This window comes from Phascolarctos cinereus, unplaced genomic scaffold, assembly GCF_003287225.1.
Source record: "Phascolarctos cinereus isolate Bilbo 61053 unplaced genomic scaffold, phaCin_HiC Scaffold_726;HRSCAF=1367, whole genome shotgun sequence".
In the NCBI taxonomy this organism is placed as follows: domain Eukaryota; kingdom Metazoa; phylum Chordata; class Mammalia; order Diprotodontia; family Phascolarctidae; genus Phascolarctos; species Phascolarctos cinereus.
In genome coordinates this window covers 341685933-341710238 of record NW_027556098.1, presented here as the reverse complement: position 1 = coordinate 341710238, position 24306 = coordinate 341685933, and the positions used below count along the sequence as shown (strand labels likewise).

The 24306-nt window shown below is 37.6% G+C and overlaps 1 protein-coding gene across 4 annotated transcripts in view; it reads left to right on the top strand.

The window, feature by feature from the left end:
* The window catches only part of NEK3 (NIMA related kinase 3), a 34095-nt gene extending 10991 nt beyond the window's left edge, over window positions 1-23104 (top strand). For all 4 annotated transcript variants that reach the window (XM_020970000.2, XM_020970001.2, XM_020969998.2 and 1 more), the window contains exons 7-17: window positions 3491-3558; window positions 3649-3735; window positions 6087-6141; window positions 9514-9714; window positions 9896-9968; window positions 14337-14383; window positions 17156-17258; window positions 18085-18228; window positions 19627-19761; window positions 22021-22144; window positions 22623-23104. In XM_020970000.2, coding sequence (XP_020825659.1) covers window positions 3491-3558; window positions 3649-3735; window positions 6087-6141; window positions 9514-9714; window positions 9896-9968; window positions 14337-14383; window positions 17156-17258; window positions 18085-18228; window positions 19627-19761; window positions 22021-22144; window positions 22623-22707 — 1122 coding nt within the window. In that variant the 3' untranslated portion in view covers window positions 22708-23104. The remainder of the gene's footprint in view (window positions 1-3490; window positions 3559-3648; window positions 3736-6086; window positions 6142-9513; window positions 9715-9895; window positions 9969-14336; window positions 14384-17155; window positions 17259-18084; window positions 18229-19626; window positions 19762-22020; window positions 22145-22622) is intronic.
* The last annotated feature ends 1202 nt before the right edge of the window (window positions 23105-24306 follow it).

Genomic DNA, 24306 nt, shown 5'->3' with positions numbered 1-24306 from the left:
AGAAAAGCAGTCTGAATCTACTTAGGGTAAGGGCAAACAGTTCTCTGAACCTTAGTGCATGCCTTGAGGGCATGTAAGCATAGGAAAATGCCAATGTTTATAATAATAGACCAGAACAATCATTATTTAGTTACATTCTGGATACAGTGGTACATCACTTAAATGCACACCTTGGGAGTAAAGCCACGTTATTCACTTTGTCACCTGTGTAGAACAAAGGAAGCAGAGATACTTACCTTTGTGTAGTTAGGTGGCACAGTGGACAGAGTGCCGAGCCTGGGGTCAGGAAGACCTGAATTCAAATCTGGCCTCGGATATTGACTAGCTGTGTGACCCTAGGCAAATCACTTGACCTTATTTGCCTCAGTTTCCTCATCTGTAAAATTAGATGGAGAAGGAAATGGCAATCCACTACAGTATGTCTGACAAAAAATAAAAATAAAAAACAAATGGGGTCACGAAGAGTTGGACACAACTGAGCAGCAACAAGCTATGTGACAAAAATGCTTCAATGTACACCTTCTTGAGCTTGCCCTATTGAGAGTAAGTTGAGCTGAGCCTATGGTGCATGCCTGTGTTCTCAGCTGTAAGGGAGGCTGAGGCAGGCGGATCTTTAGAGCTCAGGAGTTTTGAGCTGTAGTGGACTTAACACTAAGTTTGGCATTAATGTAGTGAACCCTGGGGAGCTGAGAGACCACTAGGCTAGCTAACAGGAGTAAACAGCCATAGATCGGAAATGGAGCAGTCCAAAGTTCCTGTGCTGATTGGAATGAGATCAGGACTGTGAGTGGCCCCTATACTCCCAGCCTGGGCAAGATAGGGAGACCAGTTGTTGAAAGAAGGAAGGAAGAAAGGAGGGAGGGAAAGATGGAAGAGAGGGAAGGAAGAAGACAGGAAGGAAAGAAGGGAGAGATGGAAAGAAAAGGAGGGAGGGAGGGATGGAAGGAAGAAAAAGAGGGAAGGAAGGAAAGAGAAAGGAAGGAAAAAAGGAAAAGGGAAAGAAATAGAAGAAAGGAAGGAGAGGAGAGAGGGAAGGATAGAAGGAAGAAAAGGGAAGAATAAAGGGAAGGAATGAAAGGGAGAAAGGAAGGAAAAAGGAAAAGGAAGAAAAGGAAGGAAAGAGGAAGAAAAGAAGGGAGAGATAGAAGGGAGGGATAGAAGGAAGAAAAGGAGGGAAGAACAAGGAGAAGGAAGGGAAGGGAGGAAGAAGAAAGGAGGGAAGAGAGGAAAGAGGGAATGAAGGAAGGAGAGAGGAAGAAAGGAAGGAAGGAAATTGAGCCAATTCCTTGGTCCTCTCCTTTTCAGCCTTTCCTTCCTGCAAACTTTTCCCATCTCGATGATGACCTCCTATTCCCATTTCAGGTGTGCATTGCTCTCCTGCCCAATTAACCCCTTCTCATCAAATAGCAACAATAATAGTGTGTGACAGTATGCTTTCACATAAAGTATGGCATTTGCCCCTCACAATAGCCTTTTGAGGTCAGCAGGACAGGAATTAACATTTCCTTTTTATAGAAGAGGAAACTGCAGGTCACAGATTATGTGACTGGTTCCATATCACACAGCTACCAAATAGCACACACAGCCAGAACTACTCAGTCAATAAAGATTCATTAAGTGCCTACTATGTGCTAGGCACTCTTCTGACTGCTGGGGATACAAAGAATGATGAAAGACAGTCTCTGCCCTCAGGGAGCTCACAGTCTAACGACAATAGTTAGAATCCAGGTGTTCTGACTCCTCGACCCACACTTTTTCCACTGCCCTATTCTGCTTCTGAGGAAAATGACTAATAGCTAGTATTTACTCCTAAGGACCGATTGACTTCATATTGTGTGTTTTATTGCTATAGCCCCCTTTATCTGATGTTTTAGAAACAAACCATTCCACACTTGCTGTTGCCGTGGACACACCTTCCAGAGGAATAGGAAACCAGGAGAAAGCTGAGCTAATGAAGTTCAGGCAGGTATCCCTAAGGCAGCTTTGACCATAGCTTTCATTTTCACTTCTTCATCCACTTCATGCCCCGTCTCCCTGCCCCCACTGCTTGTTATCTGTAATCATTGATGGGGGAGAAAGACCCAGCCTCAAACACATCTAAACTGTTCTGTCTAACCTCAACTGGTTTGTTCCTGGACAGGCTCTACTCTTATTTGCCTTGTGTCTGTTCTTAAGAAAAACCAGTCACCTTGCTTCTTTTTGGATCCCCTAAATACCTGAGCAAATATCCTGGTGTCACTAGCCTCTCGTCAGTTCATCTGTTTCCTACAGCACCAGTGCTGTGGAGGAGAAACCTGGGATATAAAGGAAAGAGGACTGGACTTCGAGTTAAATCTCAGTTCGGATGCATATTAGCTGGGTTTGTTGTTATGACCCCATTTGGGGCTTTCTTGGCAAAGATACTGGAGTGGCTTGCCATTTCCTCCTCCATTTCATTTTACAGATGAGGAAACTGAGGCAGACAAGGTTACGTGACTTGCCCAGGGTCACACAGCTAGTAAGTATCTGAGGCCACATTTGAACTCACAAAAATAAGTCTTCTGGACTCCAGGGCTGGCCCTCTATCCACTGTGCCACCTAAATACCCTGTGTAAGAAAATGAAAATAGGAGTGTTAAAACAGTGACAGGAGGAATTTGACCTAAAAGTGAAGGCAATCCGGAGTTTTAAATATCAGATTGCTTGTCACTGACTCGGAGTAGTAGCTAGCATTTATATAGAACTTTGAGGTTTGCACAGCACTTTACAACCACTTTGTGAGGTAGGTGGTATTATCCTCATCTTACAGGTGGGAGAACTGAGGCCAAGAGGTCAAATATTTAGGGAACTAAGCCTACTTTATAAGAGTAAGAGCCATTCTCCAATTGATAAATGATCAAAGGATATGAACAGGCAGTTTTCAGAAGAAGAAATTAAAACTATCAACAATTATGAAAAAATATTTTAAATCACTATTGATTAGAAAATAAATATTTAAAAAAAAACTCTGAGGTACCATGTCACGCCTGTTAGATTGGCTAATATGGCTAAATTAAAGAAATTAGTTTTTAAAAATACCAAAAACACGGAGCTGGAAAAGACTTCCTGTCCTTACCTTGCTGTTACTCTCCCATTTTACCCTAAAGAAATTTTAGCATCTCTTGTATCAGGTTTCTCCAACTTGAATCCTTACCTGGTAAGTCTGTCTTGTCTGAAAACCTTGCTTGATAAGTATATTAAACAGGGTGACACTGCTACATTCCCATCTCTCAACCATCCTGTACCCGCCTAACTCCACCGTCCTTGCCAAGATTCATCTGTTACTCCCAATTCCCTGTTCTGCACAGAGGTGTTACTGTTAACACACCAGTACTCTACTCCTGGACTCAAGGTCTCTGAGAAGTGAAAATTAGATCCTCTTCCTGCAACGGTTGGAGACTCTTGTCTTCTGGTGAACAGGAGGGTATTTGTTAAAGAGATAATCTGATTTTCTCTTTCTTTTGGTAATGCAGAATGTCTTCCTCACCCAAAATGGACACATAAAATTGGGGGATTTTGGATCTGCCCGACTTCTCTCCAAGTATGTAGTTCTCTTCTTTGGTAGATTCAGTGATCAAAGCATCTGCCCTTCAGTAGTAATCTGAAAAACTTTCTCTTGTTGTTACTTCAGGCCTATGGCATTTGCTTGTACATATGTGGGAACACCTTATTATGTGCCTCCGGAAATCTGGGAGAATATGCCTTATAACAATAAAAGGTATGGGACTCATCCCTTTGATGAAAAAATAAAGCTTTTTTAGACCAGGGCTTCTTCACCTTTTTGGTGTCATGGACCCTTTTGGCAGCCTGGTGAAACCTGTGGACTTCTCCTCAGAGCTGTGTTTTTTATTGCAAAGAAAGTAAATACAGTTATCCCTTCCACATCACAGGATCAGGAAAATCTGAGTAAAATTTTTTGGCTCTCCCTTCGTACCAGAGGAGGTCTGGATTTTTTCTTTTCTGTTATGGAGTGTTTACAGTATCTTGTTATAAAATTTGAGTTAAGTATTTGGTCATGGGCTCTGTGTTGTCTGCTGGCCTTTGCGTGTTGTTTGCAGCTTCCACAAAACTCTCCCAAAAGAGCCATTTAATTTCTTATGTTGATCCGCAATATATTGAAACCACGATGGGAAAAGTCACAATGTGGGAGGGATAACTAGTATTACAGAGAAAACCAACTTTACTGAAATGCAGTTATCAATATATACATATATGCATATGTATAAAATGTGTGTGTGTGTGTATATGTGTGCAAGAAATGGGGGAGATTTATAGCAAGTCTCTCTAATAAAGGTCTAATTTCTTAAATATGTAGGGAACTAAGCCCAATTTATAGGAATAAGAGCCATTCCCTGACTGATATTGATTCCCCAGTTGGTAAATGATCAAAGGATATGAACAGGCAGTTTTCAGAAGAAATCAAAACTATCAACAATGATGGAAAAAATACTCTAAATCACTATTGATTAGGGAAATGCAATTTTAAAAAAACTCTGAGGTATCACCTTACACCTGTCAGGTTGGCTAATATGACAGAAAAGGAAAATAACAAATGTTGGAAAGGATATGGAAAAAATAGGGATATTAATGCACTGTGGTGAAGTTATGAACTGATCCAACCATTCTGGAGAACAATTTGAAACTACGACTAAAGGACTACAGTTTTATAGCCACGACAAGATCTATACCTCAGAGAGATAAAAGAAAAAGGAAAGGATTCATATGTACAGAAAATATTTATAGCAGCTCTTTTTGTGGTGACAAGGAATTGGAAACTGAGGGGATGCCCATCAACTGGGGAATGGCTGAAGAAGTTGTGGTATATGATTGTGATAGGATACTGTTATAAGAAATGACAAAGGAGATGGTTCAAGAAAAACCTAGGAAGACTTATATGAACTGATACAAAGTAAAGTGAGCAGAACCAGGAGAATATTATAGGTACATAGTAACAGCAATACTCTAATGACAATCAGCTGTGAAACACTTAGCTATTCTGCTCAGTAAAATGACCCATGACAATTCCAAAGGATTCATGTTGAAAAATGCTGCCCACCTCCAGACAGAGAACTTACACATTCTGAATATAGGTTGAAATATATTTTTTCACTTTCTTTATTTTTCTTGCTTTTTTTCTTGCAACATGGTTAATATGGAAATATGTTTTACATGACTTCATATGTGTAATTGGTATGTAATTGTAACCATAAACATTGTAATGTCTTGCCTTGTTAAAGGGTGGGGAGGGACTGGGAGAAGAGAAAATTAAAAATTATAAAAAGAAAAAAATAGAACTTATTCCCTCTTCTAGAAGAAAGGGACCAATATGGTAAAAAATTAGAAATCGCTGTATATAAAAAATTGGTTGATGGAACTAGGGATTTTCAGCCCTTTTTTTTTTTAGAAGATAAGATTTGGGACCTGAGGGAGGTTTTCAAGAGAAAGCAGACTTTTTTGGGGTTATTATAAAGGTCATACAGAACTAGGAACAGCAAGTGGAAGTTACAGGGACATATATATAAGCTCAGTATGGGAATTTCCTAAAAATTAGAGCTTTTGGGCAGTAGAGTAGTCTACTTAAAAAAATTAGTGAGCTTCCTACTCTTACATATATTTGATTACCTCTCTTGGATGTTATAGGAAAGGCTCTTTCTTTGTGTGGAACTAGGTGAACATAAAGATATCTTCCAACTTTTGAGATTCTTTAAATCTAAGATTTCTCAAATGTTCCTCTGTAGGATAAATATCACCCAAATGACACCTGAATAAGGCCCTCTTGATAGCAGCCATGCTGAGGCTAAGTATGAGTCAGTATGGGTTTTCAGAAGACACCAGTTAATAAATACTCAAATTTAAATTTCATGTGCAGTATCTTTTTAAAAATTATACTATATTATGGAAATGATTATTTTATTCCATAAATTAAAAATAAAATAAATTTTTTTAAAAAGTAAATTACCTTAGTAGTGTAATATCTGTCCATCTTAAAGATGGATTAAAATTTTTTTTGTATTTGAATAAACTTAATTTAAATGGTCGATTGGTAACTTTAATCTTTTCATGTTTCAGTGACATATGGTCCTTGGGATGCATTTTGTATGAACTCTGTACCCTCAGACATCCAGTAAGTATGCCATACAAAATAGAGCCTTCAGACCGTTGTTCATTGAGCTTTGCTCTGCTTAGGTTTTAAGGAATATGCTAAGTTATAATAGGAAGTATGGTTCCTCGGAATGGATAAATTAGGAAAACTTCCACATATATTCACGACTGAACTTTTATTTAGAGATTTTAACATAAAATAGAATTAGGAAATGTTCATTTCATCATCCTTTGCAGTTCTGAAAGGATATATTTCTATGAGTAGACAGATTTTATCTTTTTAGTCTCTTCTTTGATTGAGAGGTCGTTGGGAAAAGGATTTTCTCATATAATTTTTATGTATTTTCAGTGTGTTTTACAAATATGCTTATTATTCCTTATAACTTTTAGTCAGGCAGGCAGCATTTAATAAGCACTTACTATGGGCCATTCACTGGGCTAATCACCAGGGATACAAAGAAAGGCAAAAAGATATAGGAAATGGTTGTGATTTTATTGAGAGGTTAACAAAAAGATTTTAAGATTGCCCAGCCTTTATTTAGACCAGCGGTTCTCAAATCTTTTGGTCTCTGGGACCGCTTTATACCCTTAAAAATTGTTGAGGATCTCCCAAAGAGCTTTTGGTCTGGTGGGTTATATCTACCAACATATGCTGTATTGGATACTAAAGCATCTTAGTATTATTGTGAAAATAGTTTTGAGTTTGTGGACCCCCAGAAATGGTTTCAGAGACCCCCCAGGGGTCCTCAGACCACAGTTTGAGAACCATTGGGTTAGATCTTAGTGCTAATAATGGTGGGTCATTCATTTATTACTTCGACAAATATTTAGCAAATGCATCCTATGTGCCAGGTACTGTGTTCGATACTGTGGAGGTCACTGAAGACACATGATCCTTATTTTCAGGGAGTTTACAATCTAGCAAGAATGCTACAGCTGTACATACTTAACCATAATAAATGTTGAAGAGTAATGGTGAAGATAACAAGTGGCATATTAGTATATAGGAGGGAGAAAATGCTTTGAGAAGGCAACACTTCATGGGGGTGAAGGTATTTGTGCAGAGTCGTGAAGGATGGCTAAGAATTGGACAGGCAGTGGAATAGTGGTGGGGTGGTGGTAGGAATAGAGTATCCTAGAAGGAGGATTAATGCCTATAAAGCTCATTAAGTTTGTGTACAGGAAAATTAATGTTTGATTGCTGCTAATTGAACCCTAAAACACTGTCTCACAAATATGCAGGAGTTTGAAACATTGGTGTGAGTGATTCTGAAGAAAAGCTGATCACTGTTACATATGTGTTTTTGTAATGATGAGTTAGTAACATCATCCCAGGGTAAAATACCCAGGATATGTTTGATTTTAGCAGCAGATTTTTGATGAATATCCTTGGTCTCTCAAACTTAGTTTTTAAATGATTTCAAAAATCTATCAAAAGCATGAGTGATCACTTTTTAAAAGAGAGAACATGTATCAAGAACTGTGATGTAGTGAATAAGAATTAGAAATCTGTGATATATTGTCTTTATTTTCTCAAGTCATTTTTGATCCTTTGGAGATCATAGAAATTCACATCCAGCAACTGATTAGCATAAGCTTCAGAATCAAAGCAAGTCTGTTCTCTCCTAGCTCAGCCAGATTTTTTTCTTATTTTATATTTGTTGGGTACACATTTTCCCCTTTTGTTTCATGCTCATATCAGATTATAGAGAAAAAAGAAAAAGCCTTAACTATTCTTATCTCTTTAAGGCTTTTTCTATTTCTAAGGAAAATTTTAAAAAACTTTACATAGGTTGATTGTCAAGATGTTCACCCCTGTTCTTACGTCATTAAATAAGAATAGGCTTAAACTTTACTTCTATTCTAAAATATTAAGTTGCATATCTTATTCTCCATTTCTTGGTAAAATTCCACAACACACACCAGTTAAGATTTAACTTTCCCGGAATAGTGATTTAAAAACCTGAAAAGTATCATACCATCATATATATGTGTGTGTGTGTGTGTGTGTGTGTGTGTGTGTGTGTGTGTGTGTGTGTGTGTGTGTGTGTAATATATATATATATGTGCGTGTATGTATGTGTATACATGTATATATACATGTGTGTGTATATGTGTATATATGCATGTACATATATTTATGTATGTACGTATATATGTGTGTAATGTATGTATTTGTATAGATACATGCACATACACATTATAAAAAAGAATAAAGGAAAAATGGGATAGGCTGTAAGTGAAACTTATGCAGTCTCATTATTTTGGAGGACATGGTCTTGAAAAGTCATTATTAACCTTCTGTGAAGTGGTTTATAGAATCATAACACTTAGAGCCAGCAGGGACCTAAGTGGCCCTCTGTCCCATCCTCCCTTCAGCCCCCATTTTACAGATAAAAAAACTGAGGCTTAGAAAAATTAGCCAATTACACATAGGTTCAAAATGTCATGGAGGGTAAAAAGTATTTGGCAATAAAAATGCTTGTGATTTGCTTTGCGAAATAAATAGTTCATTTCAATACCTTTGGGAAACAATGTTCTCAGATAGTCCCTAGAATAGGAAGAGGGAACAAAATGTCTAGCCTAGGGTACCTAACATATTTAGTATGTAACATATAGAATATTTTTTGTTATTTATTGATATTTTCTGTTTTTATTGAAATTTTATTAAATTTTTGAAATTTGAAAATTTATTGAAATTTGTTATTTATTGAAATAATAAATGCATGACTGGGCTCATTAGCTCTATTTTTTTGACTAAAGACTGTAAGAAAAAAGTGGGAAATAGATACTGATGTTTGGACTATCTGGAGAGTATGCAGAGAGAGCCAAAGCTTAGGGTTTGTTTGTTTTTTCAAGCATTCTTACATATCCTTTTCTATTGAGCCACTTGGAACTAGTCATCAGGTGTTAGAATGATGTCTATTTTGGAACTTCTTGCAGATGAGCAGATGGGGTCAGCAGGAATGTCTTCTAAGTTGTTAAATAGAAATAGCCAAGATAGGGTTCAGCCTTTACTTGTTTATCCATTTATGTTTCTTTTTTTTTTAACTTCCTTTGTCTTCTTTTAAAGTTCATTTTATGCTATTCACATCCAGAGTCTGAATGCTGTTCAAAGCATACTATTTTTCGCTGTCTTTATTTTGTTGTGTTTCTTTTTTACCTTTTGAGCTGTGTCTTCTTTCACAACATGACTAATATGAAAACATGTTTTGCCTGATTGCACATGTATAGCCTATATCAAATTGCTTGCCATCTTAGGGAGGGGGGAGGTGAGAGGAGGGAGAAAATTTGAAACTCAAAATTTTAAAATAAGGAATGTTAAAAATTGTCTTTACATGTAATTGGGAAAAAATAAAATATTAAAAAAATAAAGTTCATTTTAATATTTTAGTTTCAGGCCAATAGTTGGAAAAATCTTATCCTCAAGATATGCAAAGGCTCCTACAATCCCCTCCCATCTTGTTACTCTTATGAGCTTCACTATCTGATAAAGCAAATGTTTAAGAGAGATCCTACCAGTCGTCCTTCAGCTACTACAATTCTCTCTAGAGGCTCTTTAGCAAAGCTTATCCGGAAGTGCTTGTCTCCAGAGGTAAGATATGTTTAGTTGGACCATGAGTTGATTTTTTAAAAATGTGACAAATTGACATTTAGGCTTTTTCGACTTCAGGCACTCATATAGATAATTGGCAAATGGACATCACTATGATGGCATCTAAGGAGCAGGTAGGTTACTTACAGCACATTTTCTAATATTCTATTTCAATTTACAGGTAATCAAAGAGTATGGTGAGCAAATAATAGAGGAAACCAGGAAGTCCAGGAATGATACACCAACAAAAATGGGTAATGGTTTTGGAATTTATTCTTATGGTTTCCCAAAAATGACCTTGATGGAGTGGTTCCTCTCTCCTACAAAATACCCTTCACCTAATGCAGCCCCCTTACATGGGCTTATGATGACTGAATGGTGGAGAAGGATACAAGGGATATTAAGGATTGCCTATAAATGTTAATTTAACTGTTGGTAAGAGAGAGGCAGCTAGGTGGCACAGTAGATAGAGTGCTAGGTCTGGAATCAAGAGGTCTGAGTTCAAATTTGGCCTCAGACCCTTACTAGCTGTGTGATCTTGGGCACAAGATCTTACCCTTGTTTGCCTCATTTTCCTCATCTGTTAACATGAGAAGGAAATGGCAAGCCACACTAATATCTTTGCCAAGAAAACCCCAGTTGAGGTAATGAAGAATTGGACAAGACTGAACAACAGAAGCTTAAAAGTCTAACTTTTGTTAAAAAAAATTCCTACATATGTTACAAGGAGAAAAACATATTTTAAGTTAATGTGAAATAATTATCAGATACTGTAAATCAAAATGGATTTGAGGTTTGGGTGTGTTTCTTTCTTTGGCTGGTTTTTTCACTTCAAGCTATTTTTATTTATGAGCCTGATGTAAACATTCAGCTCATTCAGGAACCACAGAATTTATGTTTGATAACTTTAGTAGTGATTTTTATTTAGCAAATTAAAGTATAGCCTATTAAATCGAGGGCCTTGTAGAAAGCAATGTTCTTATGTAAAGTTTTTCCCAAAGGCCACGTATATACAGTATTGGTATGAAATTATATGTCTACAAAGGTTTCATAGCCTGTTTTCAGGCAAGGTTCAAATTGGGCTAGATAATCTCTTTTTCCTTTAAGGGGGCAATCAGGGTTAAATAACTTGCCCAGGGTCATGCAGCTAGTAAGTGTCTGAGGACAAATTTGAATTCAGGTCCCTCCTGACTCCAGACCTAGTGCTATATCCAACTGCCCCTGCTAGATAATCTCTTAGGTGATATTTAAGCAGCCTTATGATTCTAAAATCTCATCCCATAGCTTTTCTGAATGTTGTCATTTCTGGATTTCTCTGTCCCTTTTCATTGACCCCTCATTGTCCTAGGTCTCCCACACCAAAACCAAGCATCAGAGAGTTAACACTGAGTGAAAATGATATAGGGATGTGGTAATGTCTTCTGTTTGCTTTATTAAATGCCACAGCATTGATTTGCAGTGTCTCAGTTTTGGGCACAGGACAGAGTCCACTTTGTGTTTTTGTATCCCAACGAGCCATTTTTCCTAAAGGGTAGGTCTGACCATATCACTCGAGAATGAATTAGAAAATCCTTTGTTTGGTGGGTCAGGCTCTTTACAACCTGACATCAGCCTTCCTTTGCAGTCTTTATACATCCTCCTGCTCTCCCTCCCCGCACTCAGTGATCCAGCCACGCCAGCCTCCTTGCTGTTCCTTGCACAAGACTCTGTGTCTCGTTCTGCGTCTTTGCCTTGCCTGAAATGCTTTGTCCCACTTCCCAGCCTTGGCCTCAGAATCCCAGGCTTTCTTTAAGTAGTTCCCTCCTCCTCCAGAATGCCTTTTCCCATCCCCTCAGCTGCTAGTGCCAATCATGTCAAGGTTCTCTTACATCGACTCCATATTTATCTCATATGTTCTGATCTATATAGGTTGTCTCTGCCATTAAGATGTGAGCTCCATGAGGGCGGGGATTGTTTTTACTTTTCTTTGTCTCCCCAGCACTAAACACAGTGCCTAGCACAGAGTCGGTGCTTCATAATTGCTCGCTAGTTATTGATGACACAGAAACCCATTATTGAAACATCTGCATTCTTCCAGTGATACTATATATGTTGGAATAATAATGATAACTGACTCAGATGTAGTGTTTCAAGGTTTATAAAGTTCTTTATAAACTTTATTTATCTCTTTAATCCCTTGAGGCTGAGGTGCTATGGGCAGTATTATTCACCCATTTTGCTGGTGAGAAAACTGCGTTTCACAGAGGTTAAATGACTTACCTATGGTCCCACATCTAGGAAATGTAGGTAGGCAGGTTATGAACCCAGGTTTTTCTGGACTTTTAGGTCCAACACTCCCATTACACTAATGACAGCCCCTACCTCCCAGGGTTGTTGTGAGGATCAAATGGATAATATTTATAAAGTGCTCATTACAGTACCTGGCACACAGTAGGCACTCTATAAATGCTAGTTATTGTTATTATATACATTGCCTTTCCATGTAAATCGTGAAATACTGTGCTGTCCAAAGGCTCAAGACTGAGGATGATTGCAAGGACAGTAGAGTAAGATGCATGCTGCACAGAAGTAGGGTATTACCATTGCTAACTTGCATGCAAGATTTGGCATACAGGGAACTAAATGTATGCCCAGAAAAGAATGTGCTGCTCATGGGTGAGAACAAGAGATACCAGAAGGACAGTTTGAGTGAGGCATGGAAACTGTGACCTGCTGGAAGAGCTATCTGTAGAGCTAAGTAGATCTTCAAAGGAAGATTTGTGAAGAATATGGACAGGAAATGTACAAGGGGAAGGAAAAGGAAGGGGAGAAGGAAATAAACATTTCCTAAGCAAAACGTTTTACAGCTATCTTATTTGATCCCCACAACAGTCTTGTAAGGTAGGTGCTATTATGATCACCATTTTGCAGTTAGGACGCTGAGGCAGATATCAGTTAAGTGACTTGCTCAGGATCATACAATTAAGGAACATCTGAATCCAGATTTGAACTCAGGTCTTTGTGACTGCCAACGCAGTTCTCCATCCACCCAGCTACCCACCTGCCTTCAGAGGTACAGGGTAGGAAGGTATAGTTAGGATGCAGTATGCATGGTAGAGGGAGTGCCCACATGGATGAGATTACAGATCCATCAAAGTATACATTTTGACATCAAAATTCAATCATCTATGAAGTTACAAAAAATTAAATGTGACATATTTATTAAGCACCTACTACGCACGAGGCACTGTGTGGTAGGTACTATGTATACAATAACAAAAACAAAATAGTCCTGGCTCTCTAGAAGGTTATATTCATTTTGTAGGAGTAGGGGTGCAACGTGTACATAAAGAAATATAATGCAGGGAAAATCAAGGAGAAAAAGAGCATTAATTAGGGAGGTAGTAGGGAATCAGGGGGAGTTTCATGGAAGACTTATTTGAGTTGCGCCTTAAAGGAAAGCAAGAATTCTGAGAGGTAGAGATGAATTAAATTTTGAAAATTCCTTTTTTTTTTTTGGAGGGGTTACTTGGACTTGATTTCATTAGTATGAGGAACACCTCCATCTACCCATGTAGTTCAGCGTACTCTCTACAACCTATAGTCTTAATTAAAGAGTTGTCTGGACAAATGAGACATTTAAGTGACTTGTCCAGGGTCACATAGTCAGTATGCTTCAGAGGCAAGACTTGAACCCAGATCTTTTGACCCAAAGACTGGCTTGAAAAAATACATTTTAATTTAAAAGTTATTTTAAAGTCATGCTTTTATACAGCTTTTGTAGGGCTTAAATACCTTCCAGTATTAAAATTCTGCCCTTTTACCCCTTTAGAGGTCAAGAGTTAGTTTTGTTTCTCTAGAATTATTTCAGTGTTTGCTCTTATTCAGGGCTTGATTTTTTTTAAAAAACCCTATCGATGTCTTTTGTTTTTGCATCTTAGTCATTTCTGCATATGTCATGCCCCCAGTCAGTGTAATTTTCCTTTGGAACAGAGAAAACCAATTAAGCAGAATCAACAACATAGTGACCTATTTGACTGCATTCCGCACCTGAAGTTCCTCATTTCTCCAGCTAAAAGGAGGGAGGTTCATTTCCTGGTCAAGATTGGTCATTACAGTTAGCTGTAGGCATTGTTAAGGACTTGTTGCAGTAGAGGAGGGTCCACACCTGGGACCACAGAGAGACAGTCTGTGGATGTTTCAAGACAATCTGGAGAAGCTATTTCCCATGAGAAACAAAAGTAATATACAGTGATTGAAAGAGTGCAGCTAATAGCTAATGCATTTTCTAGGCGAATTAGACACACATATGGACCTTGATAACCCATTCGATGCAAGGAATATAATCTAGCAGAGAAAAGACAGGCATCTGGGGACATCTGTGTTAAAGGTCTGTCTTGGCATTCTTTTTGCTCTTACTGGTTTTTCCACAAACAGAATACTCACTTTAACACCATAATGATCAGATTTGTAACTGACCATCTCCTTAGTAGAAAGGTGTAAAAACTGAGAGCTGCTCTTAGGGTGGTTAAAGCTTTGTACCACTGGTTCCAACTAATGTTTTAACTTCCTCATAAAACCTTATAAGTAGTAATGAAGTAGTAATACTTAAATATATGTTTTCTTTTTTTTTTCTCCCTCAGGCCCTGCCAGAACAAATATAATCTCAGGAAATGAGGCAGTTACTGAGGTAAGTACCTTAAAATCCAATATAGCAAGTGTTTATTGAATACCTACTTACCCTCTACCCAGGGCACCTAGGTGGCACAGTGGATAGAGTGCCGGGCCTAGAATCAGAAAGACTCATCTTTCTGAGTTCAAATCTGGATTAGCTGTGTGACCCTGGGTGAGTCATTTAACCCTTTTATAGTTTTCCCATCCATAAAATGAACTGGAGAAGGAAATGGCAAACATTCCAATATTTTTGCCAAGAAAACCCCAAATGGGGTCATGAAGAGTCAGACACGACTGAAAATGACTGAACAACAACAACTCTCTACCCAGGCTTGTGCTAGACACAATAAAAGAAAAACGATGTCCCCTCAAGCAACTTATTACATTGAGGTAGATGGGATTCCACCCCTCTTCCCCAGGCAGTCAGGGTTAAGTAGACTTGCCCAGGGTCGCACGGTTAGTATCCAGTATCCAAGGCTGTATTTGAACTCCGATCCTCCTGGGCTATCCATTGCATCACCTAGCTATCCTGATGAGATTTAAACTCATAAAAGAAATACACATGAGCAGGTGCTTGATCTGACTCTGGACTCCCTGCCTTCCAATCTACCCCATGTACCAGTGCTAGGTTTTCCTTTCCAAAGAATACTTTAAGCAGATATTCCTTGGCTAAAAAACCAACGGTGATTCTCCATTGTCTGCTGAATAAACTCCCAAGCCCAGCATGTTAGGGTTTCCCTGATCTGATCCCAGTTTCCTATTTTAGCCTTTATTGTCTCAAATCTCCAGTGTTGACAGCAGGCCTAGCCCCGTGGAAAAAAGCATTTCATTCATGTGCTGAGAGCCTGAGTGGAATCTAAGAAGAGCCCTCTGTTCTCATTTGCTAACTACCCTAGGGACTGGGGCTTGGGTCAGGGGAAAGACCTGAGGGCAGCTGGGATGGTGACTGGAAAAAGAGGGTAAGGGCAGTTGGTGTTATGTAAGAGAGAGAGAAGCAGCAGGGAGAGCATTCCTTAGCCTATATGCATTGAGGTTGCTCTTGCAAAAACTGTTCAGCTTGATGTAATTGAATTTATTTTATCATTTATGATTTTCTCTTTTTCCTTTTTTTTTAATCAAGAATTTTCCCATTAGAGAGTTCTAAGCCAAACTAGGGACAGAGAGTACATTAACATAGCATCATAGATTTTAGAGCTGTAAGAGACCTCAGAGGCTGTTTCGTCTCATTTTACAGATTAAGAAACTGAAGCCCAAATAGGGTGATCAACGTGCTGAGGGTCACTTTCCCAGCTAGTAAGATTCTGAGTCAGAATATGAACCCAGATCTTTTGGACTTCCAAGTCCTTCACTCTGTATAAACTTTCTCTCAGCATAAGTTCACTGTTTGTAACAAGGACATCGAGGGTTCCATTGGATTCTGTCCTGCCCTTCACAGATCTGACCTGCTCAGTAAATTCCCTGGCTTTATATGGCTTCTTGAAATGTATTTCCTTTAAAACTCACTTCAGACGCCTTCTACAGAAAGACTTTCAGAACTGCCCACCTGCTGTTGCCCCCTCCCAATCATATTGCATTTCTTTTGCATATAATTACATATGTACATGATATCTCTCCTAATAGAATGTAAGCTCCATGAAGGCACGGACTATTTCAATTTCATCTTTGTTTTTCTCAAACCTAATGTAGTACCTGACACATAGTATGCATTTAATAAATGTTTATTGATTTTTGTTCAGTCACTGCTTACTATGTACCAGGAACCTTACTAAATGCTGGGAATACAAATGTAAACAGAAAGACTGTCTCTACCCTCAAGGAGCTTACATTCTAATGGGAGAAGATAGCACACAAAAGGAATTTGAAAAGCATTGATGAGGGAAGGGAAAGAGAAGGTGAAGAGATGAAAGTACCTGGCATGGGAGACATGGCAGAAAAGTGGAGTCGGGAGGGCAGGCTGGAGGGGAATGAAGACATGGCTGGCTTGGACCTCCTTCTTAAAATGGAGGTTTTGGAAGGAACCAACCAGTCAGAGGGAGAAGCTGTCATTGTAGTTATTAAAGTCCGGGAGGGCATTCTGGGATGCTGTAGAGAAAGTCCAAGAGAGCTGGGTCTGCTCTTCTCAGCTTGGTTGGTCAGGAAGGTCACAGTACCACCTCTCTCTGGAATACTGTGTTCATGTTGGATTCTAGGACCAACATTGACAATCTCGAACACGATCAGAATGATGAAGTACTTAATGTGTCAAAATTGGATGAGGGGACTTGAGCTTATTTGCTTAGAAAAGGGAAGACTTGGGGTGGATCATGATAGTTGTCAAATATATTTAAATATTAAAATGTAGAAGAAAGGTTAGACCTATGGCTTGTTCTCAGAGGGCAGAAATTACATGGGAGTAGATTTTGACTTGATATAAAAACTTGTTCGCAGTTTGATCTATTAAAAGATAGAATGGGCTGGGTTACAAGACAATGAGTTCCTCATCCCTATATATCTTCAAGTACATGGATCTATACTTTAGGTCAGGCTTGACCAAGTGGATTCCCAAGGTTTCTCCTTATCTTTTTTTTTTGGGGGGGTGCTAGGCAATGGGGTTAAGTGACTTGCTGAGGGTCACACAGCTAGTAAGTGTTATGTGTATGAGGCCGAATTTGAACTCAGGTCCTCCTGACTCCAGGGCCAATCCTCTGTTCACTGAGCCACCTAGCTGTCCCCTCAAGGTGCTTCCTAACTCGTGATTCTCTTTGTTTATGTTTTTTTGTGACAACCGTGTTTTTTATTTTTTTTAAAGCAAGGGGAAGAAGAAGGTAAAAAGTGCAGTCATGCTGACTTAGAGCACATTAATAAAAATTTGGCTGAAAATGCACTGAAACGAATAAGCAAAGAGGAAAAAGGTAAATATTAAAAATTCTAATGCTCTAATTCTATAGTTACTATAGTCATTCTCCTTAGGGGAGGGAAGGGGGAAATAGAGAGGAAATGCCCACATATATGTTTCCAGGACAACCAGGCAAGCAGACTTTTGCATGTCTTTCCAATAGTCAGTGGTTTTTTTATATATCTACATATATGTGTGTATATTCATAGTATATGTTAAATATATTTTATATTAATTATTTTATATAAATATACGATCTGTATGCAGACACATTATGTATTATATTTGTATATATGCATACACACATATGTACATTCATGTAGTTTTAATTTATATTTTAGAAGATGAGTGTTCCCAAGTTAAAACTAATCAGTCTAAATTAGATGTCTTTGATTATTTTGTAATCCATATGACTTGGAGCAAACAATATAAGCTTTTCTATATTTGTTTCAAATATAAAATGTCGATACTTTCACATAACTTCAGAATAATGATGATTTTCCAAACTGCTTCACATCTTCTGATATTTTTTTTCTATATTATTTATTGACTGTCCACATTTGGTCAAGAACAACATAGAATAATTATTGGATAAACTTTCTTTGAGCTTAAATTCTGAGGTTGCATAACATTAATCAAACTGTACTGATACATATGTATACTGTAAAAATATATGAAACACTTTAATAAGTACCTTATTTCTTACTTTCTTTAGCCTTGAGAGGTCAAAAAATCTTGCTCTACTTTTTATTTGAGGGAATGATGCATTTTTGTTGTGCTATATTAGTTAACTAGATATATAAATATAATATTAATATTCTCCTTTTTATCCCATAAATAAGAAAACAAATCAGTCCATTTGAGGAAAGGGAACTTGCCAAGCCCTCAGAGGAGACAGTGGGAGAAGAACATATGCAATACAGCTGTAAATGCCTTGGAAAAAGCGTCTATACTTTCCTCCAGTTTAACGTCAGAGGAGGATAGAGGTATGTAAAGATAAGATTGAATGTAATTAATTTCATTATGTAGAACTCTTCTTTTTTATTTTTTTAAAAATATTTTTCCAATTGCATGTAAAAGTTATTTTATATTCATTTTTGAGTTTTAAATTCTCTCCCTTCCTTCTCTCCACCTTCCCTGAGATGGCAAGCAATTTGATAAAGGTTGTATACATACAGTTGTGCAAAACATATTTGCATATTAGTCATATTGTGAAAGAAAACACAGACCAAAATAAACCCCAAGAAAGTAAAAATGTATGCTTTGATCTACATTCAGACTCCATCAGTTCTTTTCATCATGAGTCCTTCTGAATTGTCTTAGATCATTGTGTTGTTGAAAATAGCTAAGTCATTCACAGTTTATCATTTTACAGTGTTGCTGTTACTGTGTACACTGTTCTTCTGGTTCTGCTCACTTCACTCTGTATCAGTTTATGTAAGTCTCTCCAGGTTTTTTTGAAAGCATCTTGCTCTTCATTTCCTACAGCACAGTAGGATTCCATCACAATCGTATACCATAATTTGTCCAGCCATTCCCCAGTTGATGGACATCCCCTCAATTTCACTTCCTTGCCCCCACAAAAAGAGCTGCTGTAAATATTTTTGTACATATAGGCCCTTTTCCCTTTTTGAAAATCTCTTTGGGGGTACAGACTTAGTAGTGGTATTGCTGATCAAAGTGTATGCGCAGTTTAAAGCCTTTTCAGCATAGTTCCAAATAGCTCTCCAGAATGGTTGGATCAGTTCACAAGTCCACCAGTAGTGCATTAGTATCCTAATTTTCCCTTCCGACATTTGTCATTTTCCTTTTCTACCATATTAACCAATCTGATAGATGTGAAATGGGACCTCAGAGTTGTTTTAATTTGCATTTCTCTAATCAATAGTGCTTTTAGATCATTTTTTCATGTGACTATTGATAGCTTTTATTTCTTCTGAAAACCTGCATGTTCATATCCTTTGACCATTTATCAATTGGGGAATGACTTGTAGTTTTATAAATTTGATTGAGTTCCCTATATATGTGAGAAATTAGGCCTTTATCAAGAAATTTCCTATAAAATTCCCCCTCTCCCCCCAGTTTTCTATTTCCTTCTAATCTTGACTGCATTGGTTTCATTTATGCAAAACCTTTTAAATTTAATGTAATCAAAATTAACCATTTTTATATAGAACTTTCTAAGAATTATTTGGTAACCTGCTTTTCTGATGTCAGTGTGTCAGTGTGAACTTAAGTATGGCTCATGAATATGGAATAAGTTTTTAAAAGGGTAAAAACAGTGCCTTTTTAAATTTTGAGATATGATTTGAAAGATAAATCTTATGTTCCATGTCAGGCAATTGTTTTAATGCATACTAATCCTTTGAGCATTCCCTAACTAGGTGGATCTGTAATAAAGTACAGTGAAAATAATACCAGGAAGCAGTGGCTCAAAGAATCTCCTGAAACTTTGTTGAATATCCTTAAGAATGCTGACCTTAGCTTGGCATTTCAGACTTACACAATATATAAATCAGGTAACAAATGACTATTCTTCATATGCTCACATAAGTGCTTAGAAATTAAATCTGTTAGAATTTTTTTTAACATTTGAAAGTATTCAGAGATAATTTTCATATTCTAATTAAAATGCAATAAGAAATTATAGGATTTTCAGGAAAATCTGTTATAGATTTACTTTTATTTTATTAACTCCTTTGCTTATTTGATTAACTGGATCATAAATTTGCTGTCCTTTTAAGAGGGATATATGTTGATCCCTCTTATTTTAACAAATAAAAATTTGATTACCTTAGTATTGATATTTTATAGTTCAGAACAAACTGTGGTGAACTCCAAGGGTTAGTCCAATTTATTTTATTTTACTGGAATTTTGTTTTATTGAATACTGTTTGAAATAGTAAGCCAAAAATAGAAACTCAGGAGATTTTTTTAAAAATTAGGGTTTGTGTGTATGTGGGGTGGTTGTTATAATAATAAACAAGAACCTTGCCAAAATGCTGTTCTTCTTGGTAACTCTGTGCCAGAGATGATGTAGATGAAGTTGGAAGCCAGACTTCAGAGAGGAAGAATAAAATGAGAGGAAAGATTGTGAAGACACCATTTATAGATGGCTTTCTTAATGATTTTAGCTGGGAAATGGAGGAGAGATATAGGGTGATAGTTAAATGATAGCTAAAGTGGATAGATGGATCAAGTGATTGGTTTTTTAAGAGTGAGGAAGATATAGTTTGAAGGCAATAGAGGAACAGTCAGTAGACAGGAAGAGATTAGAAATGAATGAGAGTGAGATGATAGAGGAGACAAGCCACCAGAGAAGACAGAGTAGAGCGGTATCACTTGTACATGGCGAGGGATTTACCTTGGCAAAGGGAAGGGCTATCTCTTGATGTGTGTCAGGGGTGAAGGAGGAAATAGTAGCTATCAGAGGGCACCTGAGTGACATGAAATAAGGAAGAGGGAGAAGCGGGAGCTCTCAGCGAATAGCCTCAGTTTTTTCAGTGAAATATGAGACAAGGTTCTCAGCTCAAAGGGTTGGGGGAGAGAGAGAGCCATTAGAGGATTGGGAAGAGAGGAAAAGGTTTGGAAGAGCCGCTGTAGAGAGTTGGATATGAATCTGTTGAGGATTGCCTTGCTGCAGTGAGGGCCCAATTGAGAGGTTGAGGGATTAGAGACCATGGTATGGATGAAGTATAGAGTTTGAAGCCTTAAGGTAGAGAGATGGAATGACAACCAATTATGATTAGATGAAAGAATTTTAGCCCTTGATAAAGAGTTAGATCTGAGTTTTAGCCTCAGTTCTACCATTTACCTATATGATTATGTAGAAACCACTTAGCTTGTTTCCTCATCTATAAGGTAAAATTGAGGGGTTGGGACTAAATGCTCTTTGAAGGCCCAGTGCTGAAATTCTGTAAATTGTTGATTCTATGTGTGAGAGGCTATTAAGGAGGATTTTTTTTCCTGTATTACTTCCAGTAGATAAACCTCCTTGGACAGGCTCCAAGCAAGGTTGTTACTATATCAAGCTCCATGCTAGAGTAGATAATGACATGGCAACTCTTTGTTGTAGTATTTGTAATAGGATTTGCCTTTTCTTGGGCTGGATTTTTTGTTATTCAGAAGCTTGAACTAGCAGTCAAGAGCCTGAGTTTCAATTCCTGGTCCCATACTTATATTAATCATTTAAGGAAAGGGATTAAACTGTGTTGTATTTCATCATTTTTGTCATTTAAACAAAGATCCCCATGTTAAAATGCTTTTTAAAATTCTTAGTTGAAAGAACTTAGTAAGCAGAAACAATCATCCTAAGTTATGCATGATACATATGCAGTTATGATATATTCTTGCAGCCTTTTTCTCACTTTGATACTTGTTTAAATAGCACTTAAAGAAACGATGTGTATTTGGAAATGGTCATGGAAACCTATATGAGTCATTTGTTCTTGGGGGGAGAAATAACATTCCTTAATCATCCAACCATTAAGTGTTTACTTGCGTATCTACTGTATGCCCAGCACTATATGTGGGAGACAGAAATCAAGGACATGGTTTCTGCCCTCAAGAATCTTATGGTCTAGTTGGGAATATAAGTTGTGTGTGTGTGTGTGTGTGTGTATGTGTGTGTGTGTGTGTGTATACACACAGATACATCATATATACACATATATGATGTATCTGTGTGTATATATCTACATCTACATATATACATATGTGTATGAATGAAACAATTAAAAATTTTTTTTAAAAGTTGATATTCTTTTAATCTTTTGAAGGTTCAGATAATTTTCTGAAAGGACCTCTTTCTGATGAAGCAGAAACATCAGATTGTGTAGATGGAGATCATGATATCATCTTGGACTCTGAGAGGCTTGAACCTAGATTAGATGAAGAGGACACGTATGTTCAAATTAATATAGAAAATTTTAGTTAGCATGTGTTTGCTTTAACAGAAATATTATACAATAATTTCATATTGAACATGGGGATTTAATATTATTTTTCACCCTTGTGGAATACAGGCATGATATTTTGTCCTATAGGAATAAAACAATGCTGAGATACAGAATTTCATTCCATTGTTGATTTGGATCTGTGTATCTAATTTTTCAAATCTTGTATTCCTCACTATTTTTTTTTCATGCTAAATATTTAGGAATAAAAAACTATAATAGAACTAGTAAAAGGACTTTTAGTAAAGCTTTTCTATCATCTCCTCCTCCTTAAGACCTATTTAATAGTCAGGAAAGGGGAGAATAAAGGGTGGGAGAGAGCAGAATAAAGCTTGTTTTTAAAATGGTTGTGTTATCTTGTATTAAACAAACAAATATTTGAGTGCCTGTGATGAAGACTTTTTATTTTCATTTCTCACATGTAGGGATTTTGAAGAAGATGATGATGACCCAGATTGGGTGTCTGAACTGAAGAGGAGAGCTGAATTAAAGTGTGTGGATCATGAATAATTCCAAAAGAAATGTTTCTTAAGCAGATTCAGAAGAATTGTTAAATTAAGTAATCAACACTGTGTAAGTTTACTTTGGCAACAGAATAGATAAAAGCTGCGAATATTAAAGGTGAGGAGTTTGATGAATATCACCAGAAAATACATCTAGAACCCCAGTGGGTTTTTGAAGTAGATGTTAGTTCTGTATTAATCTTCTAATTGGAACAGCATCATGTAAATGGTTTTCTTTATATGTCAGAAAGGGAAGTGGTGCCACCCTGGGAAAACATCTTGAGATTTCTTTTCTCAATATTCAGTGTACTTTTAATCCTGAAATACTTTGGTAAGGGAGAGCCCTGTGTCTTGATACTGTTGCTACTTCTTAATAAACAAGACTTTGACATGTTACGTATTTATACTCCATAGCATTTTTATGAGAGTGTCATAGGATGTATTTTTAGTGGTGCATTTGTTCTTACGTAATAGGATCTTTTCCATTAATTGACAAAGGAGCCAGTGGGGATGGACAGCAATAGGAAGATGAGAGTGGGCCAAGTTTCTAGATCACATCAGAGGTCAGGCATGAGTGATAAAAATAGGACATGAGGATAGCTAGGTGGCTCAGTGGATAGAGCACTGGTCCTGGAGTCAGGAGGACCTGAGTTCAAATGTGGCCTCAGATACTTGACACTTACTAGCTGTGTGACCTTGGGCAAGTCACTTGACCCTGATTGCCTTGCCAAAAAAAAAAAGAAAAAGAATAGGACATGAGTATCACCAATGAAGTAGAATAAGAACAGATGAATCTTTGAGAGGAAAATCAAGCTGTTATTGTCAGTTCTTCAGAGACAAAATATTTTCGGTTGGACAGTTCTTGGACTACAGTGTCCTTTGGGAGAAGACAAGCTATTTGAAGGCAAGGACTCTTTGTGTTTATCATCTGAATTTCCTGGCACATGGTGGACACAAGATAGATGTTTGCTTTGAATTCCTCAGGTGGGTATTTCCCCTGGTGTTTGCTGGGGATTTGATGATGGGAAAATAATTGAAGACGGCTGAGCAAGGAATGTGACAAGAATAGAGAAGCCATGTGGTTATCATCGCAATAATGATTATGGTTTTGTATGTTGTAATTTTAAAGATAAATTCACAAAGATGTTAAGGTCTCAACAGAATCACAGAATTTTAGATCTTGGAAATGACCGAGGAGACCTAGTCTAGACCATTTATTTTATAGGTGGCTCAGACTGGTGCTCAGAGTGGTTGTGACTTGGCCAAGATTGCACAGCGGTAGAGGTGGGAACTGTAATGTCACCGAGTCAGTTGGTCAGTCAGTCAGAAAGCAAGGATTTATTAAGGGTGCTCACTACATGCCAGTGCTAGGCTCACCCAGAAAGGCAAAAACCAGCCCTGCCTTCAAGGAGTTCACGTGCTCACGGAGAAGACAACAGGTAAAGAAACGGTCCATGCAAGTATTCCAGTGTTCTTTCCACTCTGCAGGGATGTTTCTGTCAAATGATCTCATGATTCATTCTGAAGTACAAAGCACTGTGCTATGTTTTTGTGTGTGAAGGGTGCATGACATCAAGGAGCCAGTGGGGATGGGACAGAAATAGGA